General features: G+C 35.8%; 1 protein-coding gene across 1 annotated transcript in view; it reads right to left on the bottom strand.

Moving 5' to 3' along the window:
- Nucleotides 1–19,585, bottom strand: part of LOC137925562 (inactive dipeptidyl peptidase 10) — a 199,891-nt gene that overhangs the window by 2,263 nt on the left and 178,043 nt on the right. Inside the window, exons 4-16 of the mRNA XM_068769026.1 lie at nt 17,265–17,392; nt 16,423–16,586; nt 9,075–9,292; nt 8,567–8,669; nt 7,466–7,587; nt 6,479–6,732; nt 5,868–6,039; nt 5,203–5,343; nt 4,233–4,373; nt 3,145–3,236; nt 2,512–2,632; nt 2,045–2,118; nt 837–997 (exon numbers count right to left, since the gene is read on the bottom strand). Of these exons, the coding sequence (XP_068625127.1) occupies nt 837–997; nt 2,045–2,118; nt 2,512–2,632; nt 3,145–3,236; nt 4,233–4,373; nt 5,203–5,343; nt 5,868–6,039; nt 6,479–6,732; nt 7,466–7,587; nt 8,567–8,669; nt 9,075–9,292; nt 16,423–16,586; nt 17,265–17,392 (1,891 nt within the window). The remainder of the gene's footprint in view (nt 1–836; nt 998–2,044; nt 2,119–2,511; nt 2,633–3,144; nt 3,237–4,232; nt 4,374–5,202; nt 5,344–5,867; nt 6,040–6,478; nt 6,733–7,465; nt 7,588–8,566; nt 8,670–9,074; nt 9,293–16,422; nt 16,587–17,264; nt 17,393–19,585) is intronic.

Here is a 19,585-nt window from a genome sequence, read left to right as displayed (position 1 = left end):
TTATTAAATAATTATATTTTCTTTAGTTCTAACATTCGAAATTTTTGGGAAGTGTACGTTTCACATTTAAAATACCACCATAAAATTAAAAAATCTTATATTTAGAAAAATGCGACTACGAATTGAACTCAAGTTCATAAGAAATTACAATATCTATTCGCGTAGCAATTCGTAGCAGTTCGTAGCTATACGTAGCACTACGTAGAGGAGCGCTTTAAAAGGCTAATCATCATCATCATCATGTTGATAGTTGTCCAAGCCATAGTCCTCTCCCGAACATCGGCTTCCCGCGGCCTTAACTGAGTCGGCCGTAACTGGGGGACCTACTCACACCGTATCTACCAGCCCGTGGTCGCCACTCGAGACACCAACAGTCGTCGTTTACACGAGCGATGTTACCGACCAATTGGCACATAAGACAAGATATTCTTTGAGCTACGTCAGTGACCTTTGTTCTGCTATGGATCTGTAAGTTTCCGATTCGTTCTCAAGAGAAGCTCTGAACTGGTTATAAATAGTAACTTCTTCCAGTTCATAGTTTTGCGGTGGTAGTTAAAATTTAAAGTTTGGAACTAAATAAACTATAGGGTTTGAAGTGAAATCTATTTACTCTGCGGATTCTTAACTCGATGGATTCTTTGGGTGCTTTGGCCAAGGCTATATATATAATTCAACCAGTTTGATAGTCCCCCGATTCTTTGGTCGCTTGCCTCATGGAATATCTGAGCACAAGGACACGTTATAAGAAGTTTACTCTTGGGTGCATTCTATGTTTATCCAGAAGATTTACCCGTCCCCAAACTTGCGTCTGGCATAAGAAAAGGTTGTATACTAACTGTGGCGACGAAGATCGGCAAGGGGTGCAATGGCAGCCAAGCAGCGCGTCACGTTACGAGCATCGCCAGCGCCTGCCCCTGCAGCAGCACCGCCTCCGTAACCTCGCCCCCACGCCCCCACACGCGCCCCGTCCACCATTTTTAGATTGTCTCGAAGGTACCTGCATAATAATTATTTCACACTACAATGACATATATATAAATACACAAACAAAAATATTAATAATGAAAACAAGGTACGCTAATAGAATCCGGTTTGACTTTTCTAGGACAAGACAATATGTAAAGTAATAGCTTTCTGAACATAACCGATGACTATTGTCTGCTGATAAGAATCGTAAATACTTAGATAATAAACTAAAGAAAACACTTTTAAGGTTGCGATTCGCGTAGTTATATTTTTTTACATGTTTTAACATATATTGGTATTTGAAATTTTCACTGGCCGGAGAATTACATGTTATGTGGCTTTTTATTTTACAAGCACTAATGTTAATATTTATCTTTATTAAAAAATATTCCTTCCCAGAATTATAAACTGCGGTTACACGATATAGATGCCATAGTATTCAGCTAAAGCCTAAACGTCACATTGTATTATTAATTTCTGATATTGAAAAAACTTTAGTTCTCACATCAGCCATGCTATTGAAAATTACTGAACACATGAGGGTTTTATGAATATGAATAAATGGTAATAATGTATTTAAGTCACACAAAAATACATTATTACCATTAACTTAAATTAAACTTATACAAGTCACACAAACCAGGGCCACATTTGATCCATTGGTCATGTTACACGCACACATATATATATATATATACATATATGTATCTTCTGTACAGCCGATATATGGCCACGGTAAGACATAGGTCTCCCCTAGAGATATTATATTAGATATGATAGAGATATTATATATATATATATATATATATATTGGCGATCATAGTGTAGTATTATGGTATGCAAAGGACGCTGCTTCCCATTTTCTTGAAACCTGTCTGTGAGCAGTGGCAATCCTATATAATTAATGCACAGAGTGTGAGTTGTATAAGATTGAACCCGCGATGTACGTTCTCAAGCCTCGTCGGTTACTATATTGTCGATAACTTAAATAAGTTGAAGCAACGAAAACGATGATTAGACTGTGGTGATGAAGTAATACGTGACGATGTATCATTTCCTTAACTAAATCAACACTTACGAGAGCACAGCTATTTGATCTTCGACATCAACTGATAGTAGCTTCTGATATATTTCTGTCCTTAGCTCTTCACCCTGTAAAGAAGAAGAGCACGAATCGTTCAAAAAGTTCCATAATCATTTATTAATGGAAAAAGTTGTTAATATTATAGAGTGTAGTGTGATGAATGTAAATGTGCGGCTTAGCATGGCAGCCACGTTCGCTATACGCGGAGCCTAGGGCGGGCGGCCGCCCTAAGAAACGTATCTGACATGATAATGCAATCTACTACTGGCGCCATCTATTGGCACAGTCAGAAGTCACAATATTCCGACTAAAATTACATATTGATATCTAGGAAAGTCTTTATTATTATATTACATTTATTTCTTATAATGATATATGTAACATGAACTAGGCCTATGAAAAAAATATAAGTGATGATGAATTAATTAAATGTGCTCAAACCCAGGGGTAGGTTAGTTTACCTGTCCTCCAGAGCCCCTCGCATCAATCTCAGCTACGATGAAGTTCCTCGCTGCAGCCAAGTACCAGCTCCATCCAGGTTTCCAGCGCTCCGTCACCAACTGTCCACCTGGTTCTGCTGACCTGAAGCATGACATATTTGGAACTTTAATTAAGTAAAATAAGAAGTCGTCGGAAGACACCAGATGCAATCTGCTTTCTACAGTTCCGGAAATCTAAGGAGGTCTATGTCCAAAAGTGGACTTCCTGTGCCTGAAATGACGATGACAAGAAAAGAAGAGAATAATATTATTAGTAACCAGCTGCCGACCTAACTTCTAAACTATACGAACAAATAGCTGTGCTGTGTTATTCAGGTATAGTAATTTATTATTCTGCGCAGTATCACATCTCCGTTTATTGAAATATCAATCGCATTTTTTTTATATCTGAAAGACACTGAATGATCATTGTAGAGACAAAAACTACAAAAAATAAGCATGCGTTTACATGACTTTAAAAGTTACGTTCTGAGACACAAAATAATAACGCATCCGTATTCTTGTCAGTTGAAACAATATTAGAATCTTAGCATTTTTTATACTGTCACTTGAAACTAAATCTGTGTATGGCTTATATATAGAGTTCAAACTCACACATGTAGAACTAGCGGTAAAGGTAGGTCATCGGTTTCTCGCAGTCCAGGCGGTAGCAACAGACGGACTCTTGCTTCGCGGTGCGCTTGAACCTGGGTAGCATAAAGATAAATTGATTTTTATATTTATTTACCTTATCACTGGATCTGTCTTTACGCATCTATGTTATATATAGTTATATATAAAAAATGTCGTCATAGTTTCTGCCCAGAGATATCTAATGCAAGGTATAGGCTTTCCCCAAAGATATGGGGATATGCCATGATCGCCATGCTTGGTAGGTGGGTTGCGATCGCAGTGTGGTATTATAGTACTCAGAGGATGCTGCTGCCACTCCTCTGGAAACTTTTGAATTGGTAGTGGCAATACTGTAAAATTTTGATGTCGTATCCTGAGAACCGAATCTATGATCTACGATCGCAGTATACTTTGCTTTCAAAAAAACGTGTTCAGGCAAAATATAAAATTAAAGCACTCATAAAAGTAAGTACTAAATTATGTATAGTACTATATTCCCCCATTCCTCTCAATATCATCATCAATTCAGACGTAGGATGTTCACCGCTGAACATAAGCCACCCACATAGATTACCTATAATACTGGTAGAAAGCGACCTGGATCCATTTGACATTTCTTACTATAATAAGAGTACCATTCAATAACTATCATAGCCTAGTAGATTGGTAAGTTGAAATGGTGGTGGACAGGCTACAAGCATTCAGAGTACTGGACTAGACCAGACCAATGACTGAGGACCAGTAAACAGAGCTTAGGACGTCCATCTTCACGGTTGTCCCTTTCAACCAATCCTATTAATAATCTCTAAGGGGGGTAATGTCCACCAGCGGAATTTTTACACCTAAAATGATGATGGCAATAATATATTTTAGATGTTTGTTTTGATACAATTTTGAGCAAACAATAAGGTATTTCGTTCTCAATTATTGAAATAGCGAAATACGCTATAATACATATATGGTATCCTCAATAAAGAAGAACTAGGATATTTCTTAAAGTTCTTAAAAATTTGGATTTTAAAGTAGTATTGACCATAAAACCAATAAGCCGTGAAGTCTACGCGACTCACCTCAACCCTGAAGACCTTGAACTGCGGCGTGGCGAGGGCAGCGAACTTTTGGCGCAAAGGCTGGCCATCCCAGAGTACGGACCGACGCACTCCGTTAGCTGAGCACAGGAATGTTGCAGGTGGTCCAGGACCCAGACACTCCTGGTAAAGAGATAAGCTTAATTAAAAACTGAGCCATGTAATTTTTTATTTACTTATATAGAGTACAAGCTGTTAGAATCAGCGTAGGTAAAATAATGAAGATTTCTCTACCAAAACCAAAAAGAAGATCGCAGCAAACGGGCCAAAAGTAAAAGCAGAAGCTGGAAGGTGCTACAAGTGGCAGGAGCATAGACCTTCGATACTGACGGAAATTTTTTTATCTGAATTGATTGTGAGGTGAAAAGAGAGAGGGAGAGACGAAAAATCGAGCGATAGGCGTGTGGTAGACCACAAGAATCGAACAACGGAGATTTGTAGCATGTAGTGGTCACAAGCATTCACCGTGTTTGGCGAGTCCATACAAAATGTATGTAAAGTAAATAGTTCATACAAAATGTATGAAAAGTACAGAGTCTACATAAAATGTATGTAAAGTATAGAGTCCATACAAAATGTATGTAAAGTATGGAGTCCATACAAAATTAATGAAAAGTACAGAGTCCATACAAAATGTGAAAAGTATAAAAGATATTATCGTGGCGGTGTTTTGCGTTTGCGGTTGGTAGTCAGTATGCAACGATTGTTTAAAGTTTAGTCTAAAACAAAATAGAAATGAAGAGACACGACATAATTACCTATGAAACCCACTACAGGAAATAGACCTTCTCATATCTCTTTTAGTCGTTTTGCGACGTTCTTAATAAAGTCATCTGTCCGAGTGGACGGTCTTCGCTGCACTTACCGTTCCATGGTCTCTGTTTGTCTTCGAGCTACCTCGCCTGAAACTTCTGATTTGCACAATTACAATACGTAACAATACTTAACATACCTGAACGTAGTAAGAGAAGTTTTTGCTGAATATGACTCGATTGTAGAGACATACGGTGGGCAGCGTGTCGTTCTCATGGGATACATGCGGCAAAACGGTGGAAGTAGGCCATGCTGGTAGAGAAGTAGAATTCTCATATTCCTGCAAAAATAAACTTTTTGTTCATACATGGTAACAAAGTATGTCGTTTCAACATCGTTTGAATTACGGTTTGATCGTACAAAGAATCAATTAAATGGTGGTTGGCGACCAAGAGATGTGGCGTGAATAGGCCTCCACTAGGTGAACGAAAGAATTAGTAATGGAAAGAAAGTAAGGAGTTGTAAATACATTGAGTTTAAAATTGTAAAGACCGCGAACCGGTAAGCGCGGTATACGATGTCCACCCACAAGGTAACCCTGGATGCAAGCAGTTTTCAATCGGAACTTTTAAAAAACTATGGGAGAGTCCTATATTCACCAGCCGACGTCTTGTGAGTGATATGATGATGATTGTAATCGTTTAGAAGCACTTATCATACGATGATTTATTACAAACCAGTATTAACTATCTTTCTTTTAAATCACAGTTGTAGCAATAGTCTCATTGCTAATATAAAGCAGTTCTATGTTCAGCAGTGGATCTCTTTCTACCGAAATGATGATGATAAATAAAATGTGATCACCATTTCGTCTACGACGGGTTCGGTGACGGTCGCGTGTGGTGAGTCAGGCGCGGGAGATGCGCCTGCGCAGGTCAGGCAATGTGGTGGTGGTGGCCAGCTACCGTCCGCTGGTACCACCACTCTGTACACATGCCGTTCTCCAGCTCTCTCCGGTGCTGTTCCGATCACGTACCTGTCAAAGAAAATTTAATTCATTTGTTCATGAGTACCTAAATAATTTTCATGTTTTATATCAGTGATAAATAAATAAATAAAAGAAAAAGCACAAATAAAGATTTTAAATTGAAATTGGTAAAAAAATTAAAAGATGCTGTAACAAAAACCAAACGCTACCAGGAATGTAGACGAGGGAAAACAGGTGACGAATGAAAGAAAATGTGAAGGATGTAAGGAAAATGAAAAAGAAATTGTGAAAAAAGAAAGGAGAAAGTATAATAAATATACGAAACTAAAAAAAATTAAGCCGTTAAATAAACAAGCTCACCAAAATGCATTACAAGGCTCCTGGGCCACCTGTTGTATGCGCTATGCGGCTTGCCTACTGTCACTTCTAACTTACTATATATTAACTTAACAAAAAAAATTTTAGTCTTCAAAGAGGTAATACTCACAAATATCTCCTCCTCTCGTCCCATCCGATTAGCTGAGTGATTTCAAAGTTCCCTTGGGTCAGAGTGATCCTGGTCTCTGTGGTCAGTTGTATCGCGTGCCGCCAGATGCCGCCCTGATCGGTGATAGGTGCCGAGGTGAAGATCCCCGCGGGGCCTCCCACCAGCGCGCCCCCTCCACACCATCCGCAGTCTTCTTCCACTGGATCTGCTCCCAGTCCTGACCAGCGCGTACCGTCGGATTCGTCACGGAATATCTGTACAAGCCGATAATAGAATACCAATATATTTTGAATTTTAATTTGAATTATATTTTCATTGTAATATTTAAGATTAACGATATTTTTGGTTTGTTTAGATTTTAACATGCGTTTTTTTTTTGGTTTTTACACACATTTTATTTTAGCTCACTGCGTGATTTGTATTAGAAAAGTAAAAAGAAGTTTTAAACATTTTCTACTATATTAGTTTTTTTTTTAAATATGACCTAAATTTACTGTAATGGTTTACGACAAATTGAGCCACTCAGTTTCATTTTAATACTAAAAAAAGAAATACACGATAACCATTTACTTCGCTTAAACCGAGAACAATTATCACACATATGTTTTATTAAACCCATTATTTGTATTTCCAAAATATAATAACAAAGGCAGTTTTGTGTACGATAATATATTTTTGATCGATCTGCCTCTACGAAGTGATTGGTCATAAGTGATAAAGTTTAAAAGGCGTAAATATATAATAGACTATCCAAAAATCAATGGTTTCTGAAATAATAAATAATGTAATGATAATATAGTAATTACTACATATTAAAATTAATTGTTGTTTACAATCTATCCCTGCAAACAAAAAAAAACTGATGAAACATATTTCAAAGTGATCATTTTATATATGATGGAAATAAGTGTACATTATCACACGTTTAAAGTTTTTACATCTATAACCAATCATACTGTATATCATAATACTCTGTTATGAACTTACGTCTTGACAGTTGTAATGGACAGCGCTACACATGCTGATGATGGAGACGTTCTGCGGACGGTTCAGCAGCAGAACACCGATCTGCTTCTCACTTAACCAGCTCGTCCAACGTACGTACCACCCTGTTATGTAAACAGGGTAAGCAGGTATAATAAAATGACGGGGTAAATGCGTTTCGTTTTGGAGTCTTGTTGTCAATCATGTTTAACATATACATTTTTAGTTCTATTAAGGCTTTTTAAGTAAAATTAAATAATACAAGAACTATGGATCGGTAAGTATAGCGTAAAACGTCCTCGTCTTATGTACCCAATTAAAATATAATTTAAGACTGTGATAAAAAAGTAAGATGAATTTATTTATAAAATGTAAATTCTTCATTGATTATTCAAAACTTCATTACCTTAAAGTATTCCCCGTACGATAAACGGCACTTTTGCTAACCATTTTACAAGTCTTCGAAAAAGTCGGAATAGTCTTTTTCCTATATAGCCTTGAAGGCCTTCTTTCATCTTTTAAATCGTATCAAAACGGCGTCCCTGCATTAGCCTTTTGTGTTTCTGCATAGCCAGATGTCGTACGGTATCAAATCAAGCAACTGATAAATATTTTTTAGTTTTTTTTTTCAAAATTGTTGAGCTGTTTTAGCACTAATCGCTTAGTCGCGTTTGATATACACAATTTTCTTCAAAGTGATTTAGGCAGAGTCAAATAAAATTCAATTATACACAATCAAACACTAGGCAAAGGTTATAGACAGTCCGACTAAACAAAAAAAATACTTGCTTTCCTAATGCCCAGGAGTTTTAAATGACCATATCAAACTACGTTGATCCTTCTATTGTCTATTGGCTCGTATGATGTTAGTGCTGTTAGTCTTGCGGTTCTTACAGCTTCATCGGAATGAGTTCACGGAACGGAGGGGTCCGTGAAATTACGTTGATCCTTATTAGAGCGGTGCCATTATGTGACTACCCGACGATACTATATGATGATAGCGCGATGTTATCGACTACGAGCGCCATCTATCGACGCCGTCCTTAGTAACAGCATTCCGACATAAAGATTTCCAGGTTTTTTTTTTAATTATTACAATAGTACCTTTGTCTACTTGCGGGGTGAACTGTATCGCGTGAGGGAAGAGGAACTTCGGAGTCTTCAAGCTGACCACATACACTGTTGCCATCGGGTTGTTCGTGTTTACCTGAAAGTTATTAATGTAGATATAAATAAAGATTGTTAGTTTTGGACTCTTCTCAGATGGATGTTAGAAACCCTCATAGTTTTATGTTCGTCCAAGCAATGAAAGCAATGGAAAGGTGCTATAAGAATTGCTAATGCTGTCGATTGAGCGACGTGTACCTAAATAATTTTTCTAGCTACCTTAGAGACTTATTCGACCTCATAACCAAGCTATGATCATTACCCTCTTTATTGGTCTCTGGGTGAGCTTGAGCCTTCTTATAAGGTACTTTGGTACTTTGTTGCACGACTGCCACTGCATGTGCGGAAGTGGCTAAATATTGGTCCTTTTCTTTCTTATTTGAATATCACCTATAACACCATAATGTTGTATTTATGTACAACTGTTTAATATATGTGAACTCACCTTTGGATATCTCAAGGTTCTGATGGATGGGTACGCAGGCGGTTCCTGCTGGTCGAGACCGTACCAAGGATACTTATGCTGCTGCACGAGGCTGTCGTTGTACGTCACGTACATCAGGGTCTGACCGTCTGGACTGAACCATAGCGCGCGGTCCAATCTCAGCACCTCCGTCTCGTACAGGAAGTCTGGTACTCCGTTGAAGATAACGCCTGGAACACCTGTGTATACCGTTACCAATTAGCCTTGGTCAATGGTCACTATTGGGATAAAAGCCACCCAAAGAGTAGGAGAACTTCATTGGGACTCAGATAAATATGAAAGATCCTGTTGCTAGATCTAAAAATAATATCAACGAAGGTTTTTCCTGGTCCAGTTTATGGGGTTTCTCGTTTGACCCCTATCATGGGTAGATAGGGTCTTTATTTACATTATAACTTTTCAAATAATTACCATACTCATCTTTCGTCCTTTTAAATGTCTTTCATTCTTTTCTCTAATTTATTCCACAATATCTTTCATTCCCATTCATACTTTCCTTCCATACATTGCCTCACATTCTTCACCTTCCTTATAAAGTTCCCCAATTTTACGTATATTATTTTCATCATTTGTTTAACAATATATTTATTTTTAATTCTTATTTTTTTCACTCTTTAAATCGCACTTAATTTAAATTTGGATAATTTTGTACTTTTTTTTCATTTATTTATTGATTTTTATTGTTTTTACCATTACTTATTTGGAAAACTCCAAAAAAGTCTGGCAACACTACTTCCTCACTAGTGAGTCACTATTCTCTTCTATTCTCTCTCTCTACTTATCGAGACTGGTGTACTGATCAAAGAACATTAAGGAGTAGGGAAGAACCTTAAGAGTAGATAGAGATTCTCCATCATAGATGAAATTAACGATTGCTGAGTCTTCACAGACTGTCCTTAGCCGCATGGCTATTCCATACGGAACGCTGTTACGATTGCTTCTATTTTCAAAATTACAAGGCTAGCAATGACGTCACGAAGCTTCCCACAGTCGGGCGACGTACTAGTTATAGTCGTGTCGCAATTAAGCCTTTAAATCCGTCGTCAATAAGATGATAATTCTGTTTTTGCGTCGTATGTCGTCGATTGAGACTCGTGGGTTAGTAATTGTATGATAAGATATGAAGGTTCAAGAGTGGCAGCTACAATATCACCAAGTTATATATATATCCAGGTAATAGCATCCTACCAAGCCAAAGCACGGCGTTCACGACTACCTTTGTGTCGGAATGCTAAGAGGATAATATCAACGACCGACAGCCAAGTCGTCCTCTCGTGGAGGTCTTTTAGCCAAGTCACTCTATGGAACGTCCACCGGAACTTTCTAGAAGCTCGGCCGCATCCCAATCTGGTAAAATAGTTGTATATAGCGGAACGAGCTGAGGTGGTAGCGACAGCTGGCTGTATAAATTATTGCGCGCTACAAAACTAGAAGAGTTCGCATTTATATCTACCTTTCTCTGTCGCACACTTCTTCCGTTGTCTCACACAGATCACACGTGTGAGGATACAGAAGATATGTGCGAAAGACAGTAAGGCACCTTTTATGTCCTGCGACCTCAAACGCACGAGATCTACAAATGCCATTTGGGTGGCAGTGACAGTCCAGCACCAAAAAAATAATTATTCGTAATTTTATTTTACTTTATCGAAGAAGCCAGAAATAGACGTCTTTCGTCTGAAATTATGATAATGAACTATATATGTACTGTACCTGTATATTCTTTTTAAAAAACTTTTAGGCCCATTGAGTCTCTATCTCCTATTCATCTCAAGTTTGAAGAATTTATCATATAGTAATAGATCTAGTCTATCGTAGTTTGAATAAAGAATTCTAAATTCGAATATTAAATATTAAATAACCACATCTTTCGCTAGTCACATTTATATGACTTTAATATCGAGGCCAGCGCAAGTATGGCTGCGTTATAAAATATGTAACATACTTGAGAAATTAACAGCGCGGAATGATACGACTCATGTTTAAGTTATTTCTAAGTATAATCAAGTTATATAGAATAAGCGATTGATATAATCCGATATTTAAAAGAAAAATATCTGTCACATAAAAACGTTCCATGTTACTGGCCATAACGGTCGCAATACTTTTTAAATTTAAAATGTTATTGTGCATTCGAATACAAATTCGAACGCCGATTTGAATTCAGAACGCCTGCTATGAGATAGTCGATGTTATCGTTATAATTGTAAATAGTAAACGATTCTAAATAATCTCTATCGTATGTCGTCTATCCTAGCCATCTGGAAAGCACTTATATACGTTTTAATGCTAAAGAAAGGAAAGTTGTAGTATGAGGAGGGCTCTTCGGAAGGTAGGCACCGGGTGGACCGATAACATGGTTAGTAAAGATGCTGGATGAGGGTAGCGCAACACCGGTCATTGTGACGACCCTTGGAACAGGTTTATGCCTTGCAGGGCTATTTTAGCAGTACTGTTTTGCAGGGACAAATCATCGTCAAGCTAGCCGATCAACTCCCACTGTAAAGCAAAGGAGTCACCCAAAGATACACAGTTGCATAAACCCGTATCCAGAGTACTTTTCGCGACTTTGACAATGGTAACACACATACAAAGCCGGATAGTAAATAATAACTAATTTTAAAATGTAGTAATTCGAATTTCAACACCGTTTTTACATTACATATCTTTAATATTATTTCTAAAATCATTGATATTCGGATAAATACAATACATTAGTTGACACTAATGACCATATATTTACCCTTTTAAAGTTTTTACATCTATAACAATGTATATCTGTATATTGTAGAAGCACTGAACATTTAATTTCGTGATCAAATAATTATACACAAGATATAGTAAATAAAATAACGAATTGCTATTCGAATTAGTCAATAATGAAATTATTTAATTTAAAATAATTTCGAGTATTGCTGATTAAAATAAACTATAAATAAAATAATAAAATAAAGTCATCAACGATCCTCATATAGTCATCTAAAAATTTATGATAAATCGAATCGTTCGAAAGTAATGTCAACAATTGTACAAATGTACGTTTTATTAAAATATGTAATCTATTCCCATCCAAGACCCAAACGCCAAAGAAAGGTCATATATTTTAATTTATGTAATATAGCAAATATATAATAATAATTGCAATATATTTTATATCTTAGTTAAAGGTGTAGAAGTTTTAAAAGGGTTAATGTGTAAATGTGATAATGAATGTATGGTACATACAATTAAAAAATTAATAGTTTAAAAAATAATAAGCAACGTAATGATAATATAATACGAATGTACGATTTTAAAGTTCTATTAGATTATTAACAATAATTATTAAAATTAATTATAGTTAATAATCTGTGCATGTAGACTTTTTACTTTAAGAAATTATTGGCCAATCGCATTCATAGAAAAAAAAATAATGCAACTATTTTTAAAATATCATGTAAAAGTGATTTGAAATAGGTATAAAAACTGTTATTTTTTATTGACAAATGAGTCATACGTTCATCTCTTTAAACCTTTACATCTATAACTAATCACCCTGTAGAAGTGGAACTTTCTTTTGTTTCAAAGCCGAGCAGTTACAAGGCCTTCTTGTGTGCCGACCTATGAATTGTTAAAAGATCTCTCACATCTGTACACGGAGAGCTTGTAAATATTTAAATAAGTTTTTCAACTTTTGAAGTTTTGTTGAAGTGAATTTTAAATCGATCGTCTTTATTCAGTATATTCTGGATTATAGATGTAAGGCCGGTTTAAAACGAATTAAACCAATCGGTTTAAAACGAAAAAAACCGTTTAAAACCGAAAAAACCCATTTTTTTCGATTTTAAACGTTTAGTGTTGACGACTATGTTTTTCTTAAATATAAACACATTATCTATTCCAAGCGTAGACATTATATAGCTAAGTTGAAAAACTATTACCTAGTTAACTATATTGGTTATTTTGAAAAGATTTATCAATCAGTTTCATTCGGTTTAAAACCAAACTCACACACTTGCACTTCTCACGCGGAGAGACGTCAAGATGCAACGTTGCCAGCTCGCCTACTCCACACCACACACACACATACATAGCGTGTTGCGTGCGGACATGTCAGTGTTGCCAGTATTGTAAAAAAATGTACAAATTTGGATTCAATATAAACGAAATACGAATACCTACCTATTATAAGTTTAATATTTATATTTCAGTAGCCTTTTGTGAACAATTACTCGGATTACTTCTATTCCTATTCAATTAAGTCTAATATTAATATAAGTCTAATATTTGGAGATATTATTTTAACTTGGTTTGGTCATACCATACATACATACCATACCTAACGTTGTCTCTTTCATGTGCAAGTAAAATAGAGGGCATTCACTGTGTGTGTGTGTGTGTGTGTGTGCATAGCAGTCGGCGGTGGCTCTCTGTCGGCAAACTCTTTGAACAGAAATTGAGGAGTGGACCTTTGAGTAGACCTTAACTACTTGAAAATAAAAGTCAAAACTCCTATCCACAATTTCTTTATGATTTAGGTACATATTTTAATCTATTGTATGTAATATTGTTTCTTTATAATTATAGTACTTTATATGTAATATACTTACCTACATAGGTATAAACTGCATAGGTAACTAACACAAGACCAAGTATTGTCGATAATGATGTGTAAAAACACTGTTCTTATATTTTAGTAGGTGAGTTTTAAACCGTTTAAAAAGATTTATTTGGGGTTTTAAACCGCAACTTTTGGTTTTAAACGTTTTAAATCGGCTTTTTTACATCTATATTCTGGATAGTGAACACAACGTGAAATTGTCGAGTCTAAGGTAAAGTGACTTGTTAATTTTTATCAGTAATAGTGCTTAGAATTTTCATATATATCAATATTTGTTGGTGGTCGAAAGTAAAATTTATCGTGAAGTGTAGTTTAAAAAAGGCCATTGCAGATATAGATCACAGGTAGACAGCGACCTCAATAAATTTCCTATCGAAAACCGGCAAAATGTCGTCAATATAAAACGATAAAGATCATATTTATTCTAATATTATGTTTATTTTAAGTGTATGTTGTTTATTATAACATTTATTTATATTACTTTTCATTTAAGATCATTTACCATGACCACTTGATAACTGTGTACGACATACTTATAAGACATAAGACCCCATAATAAAGTCAAATCAGGCTTTCGTTTTTAGCATGACGTACACGCATTGTAAATATATAAAATTGTTGTTTTTTGATCGTGAAACATCTGACAAATTTTCGTAATTTTTTTTAATTAAAACTGTAGTGCTAAATTAGCTAAGACAGATGTGTTTGTATTTTTAGTTTGTGTAGTAAATGATTCTTTAAACTACATTACTATCGTGCAATGAAAAATTGTTTTCTTTTTATCGTAGCGCCGTCTGGAAACGAAGGTTATTTATAACCGAAGCTATCTGCATTTTGGACACATCTGCGCGATAAATGAATCCTGCACTAGAAAGAGTTTATTCAAGTTTTTTGTTATAAAAAATTATACTCAATATAGCTAATGTAATTGGATCTGAGTCAAAACATCTCATGTTTAAGAGATAAAATGTTTTGACAGATAGAATTTTTAAATAAAATTCTTTATTTGAATAGGCTTGCATAGACCGTTCGAAAGTGCTAACACTTTCGAACGGTTTATGAACATCGGCAGTGTTCTCTCTACAAGAAGCTACCACCAGCTCAGAAGGCAGTTCTGCTGAGAAGTGTCGCCAAGAAACTCAACCGTTGCTCTTTACAAATATAGTTTTATTAAAAGTGCTTGACAATAATTAGCTTGTTTAGCGTACTAGTATTTTTCTATAGAGTAATATACTTTTTCAACAATATTTTTTTTATATTGGCTTTAAATCTTTTCTGTGGCAGATCTGAAATTGATTGTGGGATTTTATTATACACATGTATACCTTGAGTCATAAAAAGTATGTACACAATTTTGAAAAATTGTGTATTTTAAAATTCTGAGTAACTTTTCGTTGTTTATCGAACGAAATAATTAATTTTTGAATGGTCTTCTAGTTTCCTCGAAGAGTAAAGCCCATTTCTCTGGTCTCTCCGTTGGATGTGATTTCGAAATCACTGTCTCTGACTAAGGAATACGATGATAGGGAATGAGAATGCCTTAAATCATGAAAAAGCTTCATTGGAAGACCTCAACAAATGTATAAATGACGGCAAGCGAATCAAAATGATTATCTTATTGGATTCAAGTACCTCAAGAACGTATGGTTTAAAATTACAAGAAATTTATTTAAATTCAAAAATTCATTATTCAAAATACGATAGAATAGATCATTTGTGGACGACGAGTTGATTCTACCACTTGTTCTGATGAAGTACTTTAGACACGAGAAGAACAGGCGAAGGAAATTCAGCGGGACTATATATATTTTTAAAAATCAACAGGTTATATATTTACGTAATGTGGACGTAAGGAAATATGTCCACGTCTCTGATATCGTTGATTGTACCTCAAATGGTTAACTTCATTCTATTCCTTACTTATGTTTAACACTTTACCTTCTAATTTAACTACAACCTTACAATTTCTTGTCCCAATCCCATGACAGAAATATACGGTTGACAAATAAGCTTTTGCAATATTATCCTTCGCATAAATCTGGCTCTGTTCATTCTTCTTCTCTTGTCTAAAGTGTTCTGCTTTGGAATAAACTTCTCCTCTGCATTGGACAGCCAACAAACTTGCATATATTTAAAAAGAAGGTTCGATACTTGTAGACGGAAGAATCGTCATAACTACTTAATATAATATAATACTAACATATTACGTATATAGCAAATACAAACGCACACACGCACACGCATGCATACGCACACACACACACACACATATATATAAATATAAATATATATTTATATACATTTGTGTGTATATATATATATATATATATAATGTAAATACCATATGTTTGTGAAACCAATTACTTATTTATAACATTTGGTCCCTTGCCCTCGAATTATCTCTGCACCAACTTAGGTTGAATGGTAGAAAATGCTTTAAGGTAATAAGTTCGCTTTTACAAAAATTGTAAAAAGTTCACCCTTTTACTATTATTATTTAATAATCACTGAAATAACCTGGAGGCGATATAGGGATATATATCACAAAGTGTATCTTCTAGAAAGTCATTTATAGTATAGTAAATCCAAGCACACAAACGTACTTTGATATTTATTTTAAATCTAGCATTGGAAGCTTTCTGAAGACATAAGTAAAGAAAAAAAAAGCCAGTTCAGAAGTCATAATCCAAGTAAATGTGTAATTTTCACCTGTGTTTGTTATCCGGCACACCAAAGTCTTGAGTATCCGTGGCTTGTAGTAAATGTCGTTATCGTGGACGAAGACAAGGCTGGAGCCAGTTGGTGACCACTCGGCATACTGTAGAAGCGGGGCGGACCGGTCGTCTTCCACTGGTGAGATTGGAATTTTGTTTCTGGAAACAAACCGTTATGTCTAATATAAATAAAGCACATATTTGTGTAAAATATATTTTCTGAACACGGAAATTGTTGTTATTGCTATTACTTTCCTGTACTGCAAAATTAAACTAAAGAAATCATTATTACGTCACCCGATAGGCATCCACTGCAAGGTATAGGCCTCCAAAGATCGACGGCATCCATGGAATTTCTGCTACCTTGACTCCAGGTCCACCTAGTGCTCATTACCTACCCTCAATGTGTCTACCTGCCCGTGGTCGGCACTCCAGAACCTTTAGGGCCCAACAGCCATCGATTGCACTAGCATTGTGCCGATCAGACGAGCAATTCCTCGCACTAAGCCTGATTTATAATAATTTATGTAAAGTATTATTATTGTAAAGCATTATTTTTCAGTAAATTTTGTAAAAGACCATTAAGTTAGGGTACAAGTGAACAGTTTTATTGTTACAAATGTATTGATGATGATAGCTTATATGATGTCATGAATATGGTAGCACGGTGACCTTGATTGTTGCTTTCTAGGAAAATATAATAAAAGAGGCGGAGAAGGTGATTTATGTTTTATTGTACCTAGAGATTACGTCATAAATGTAGTGCAATAATCGGGATATTTATCTCAAAGGAGTAATCGGAGTAGTGAAGGTGATAACTTGTTTGTTTGATCGTACCTGGTGATGACGTCATAGACGTGATATCGAGCCAACCGGGCATGCCTCCAGCCAGGCCGCACGTCGGAGATTAGCAGCACAAACTTCAGATCTGCTGACACCTTGAAGTCAACTGCGTTCAACTCCCTCTGCGATCATAGAAATTTAATTAATTTTTTTTTCTGCTAAGACGCTGGAAAAAGTAAATTTTCTTACGTTATGACAATATCTAGATCTTGTGAAGTTAGGGAGGCCATAAAATCTTGAAGGTGATAGAAGGTGATAGAAAAATACGCAAAAAATAACTAGCACTCCTTTTAAAAAAGTAACTGATGTAAACAGATCCTTATATCTCTTTCATTACATTATTTGTCGCAATAATTACTGCCAGTTACTGTCAATCGCGTTTGCCAGTCTGTAGTCTCCACTTCTGAACCTTAAGGCGTCTTTTTAATGCTACTATTCAAATACGTTCCAGGGATAGTAAATTAAGTAATTATATTCAATATTTCTTTAGTAGTTTCTCATACTTCTGAAGGTGTAGTGATTTTGTCAACCATTACTCTATTGGTGAGCAGTGGTACCCCAGAGGTAAGTTCAGAAACTTGAGATCATAGTCCCGGGTTCGATTTTCGTGATTCAATATGAAATAATTCACTCTTTGCATTAATTATATAGGATTGCCACTGCTCCCAGTTAAGTTTGGGCAGCAACGTTCTCTGCGTACCATAATACAACACAGCGATCACCAACCCGCCCGCCAAACGTAGAGATTACGGTATACCTCCATAGATATCTTTGAGGGAGGCCTTAGCATTGCAGTGGGTGCCTATGACTTGTAACGACGACTCTATCTTTTTAGTGATTCACTGGTGATGGTGAACAAGGGTTACCTCTGTCGAATGACTAACTGTAACTTTGTAATAAGACTCGACTAAAGCTTAGTGTTTTCAGTTATATTAGAATCAAAATGTTTTTATTCAGCACTACATTCCAAAGAAAATGATTTGCTATCTAAACGCAGCCTTGATTCCTCTCATACTCTTTCTCTTTCTCGCAATGTATCCCTCGCTACAGAGGATCGTGACTCATTTTTGAGAGATTGTCGAGCATTATGTTGCTCCATCTATGCCAGTATTCAGTGTGAATTGTTTCGGCTTCTAGGTCGAGCGTGATTTGCATTTGATTGGACCAGTGCAAGGAAGTGTGGACTCGGATCTTTAAAGTAAAATATACTGTCCACATATAAAGCCTATATAATAAATGTCTTTGCAATGTCTATCGAAATTGATATCTCATCCACAACAGATACTGGATAAGCCTTTATCAAATGGATTCACGAACTTAGAAAGTAAATACGGTTGCCGCTGATGTGGGTCCCGTGTTCCGATAAATGGCGCCATATATCCGCGTCGGTCAAACTCGGCGCGCTTCCGTCGGACCCCTATTATGTATCCGCGGGTACAGCGAAACAATTCGCCCGGCGCTGGTGATGTATCGTTTATTTATCGCTAAACATTTGTTACAACATGTCGGTGGTATTGGTTTTATGAAATATTTACGGATCTAAGGATACTAAAATCGCTATATTCAAAATTGCGAATTGTAGCTACTTATATATGTGTCATAATTAACATGTAATGTTACATTTTTTTATAAATTGATTTTGTTTACTTTTCCTCTTCGCATCATTTCCTAAAGTAGCGGGTGATCACCTCTACCAGTGGTATTTTCTTCTTTTACGACTTTCCTCATCATAACATATAATGTCTCTGAAACATTTATGTCGAGAGTTGTGTGAATTTGGTCAGCCCAGCTCTGTGGATTACGCTCCTTGCGGACTTTTCCGACAATGATAATTTTTCCGTGTAATTCATCAATAACTGTAGGTATGGTCTGGAAGTAATGCAGGTCTGGAAGCGACCTGCATTTAGCCCCATCTGAAGATCTTAACAATGTCATCTGTCCATTTTGGGGATCCTATTGAAAATCAATAGGTGAAGCCTATGTCCAGTACTACTGAAACTATGATGAAGAAGGTAACTTGATAAAGATAAGGATAAAATTAATTTATTTAACATTGGAACTTTTACCAGATATTGCATTGATTTTCATGTAATTTTTTTAAATCTATTTTTGCAAGGTGTTATAGCTGTGAAGAAGAAGTAGGAAGATATTCCACACCAACACATCTTTCAATAAAGTTTAAAACTGCACATTTATACATATACATTCTAATAGATATAGCCTAAATGATCAAGCGACATCATTGTCAAAGATTCTTGTCATTTAAAATTCGTTTATTGAAGAATAAGCTTATTCCGTTAATTTACTTTTGATAT

The sequence above is a fragment of the Battus philenor genome, unplaced genomic scaffold, assembly GCF_028537555.1.
Source record: "Battus philenor isolate CCGP_79_NKW_IND1 unplaced genomic scaffold, ilBatPhil1.0.hap1 SCAF_27, whole genome shotgun sequence".
Taxonomy (NCBI): domain Eukaryota; kingdom Metazoa; phylum Arthropoda; class Insecta; order Lepidoptera; family Papilionidae; genus Battus; species Battus philenor.
This window is presented reverse-complemented; position numbering and strand designations above follow the sequence as displayed.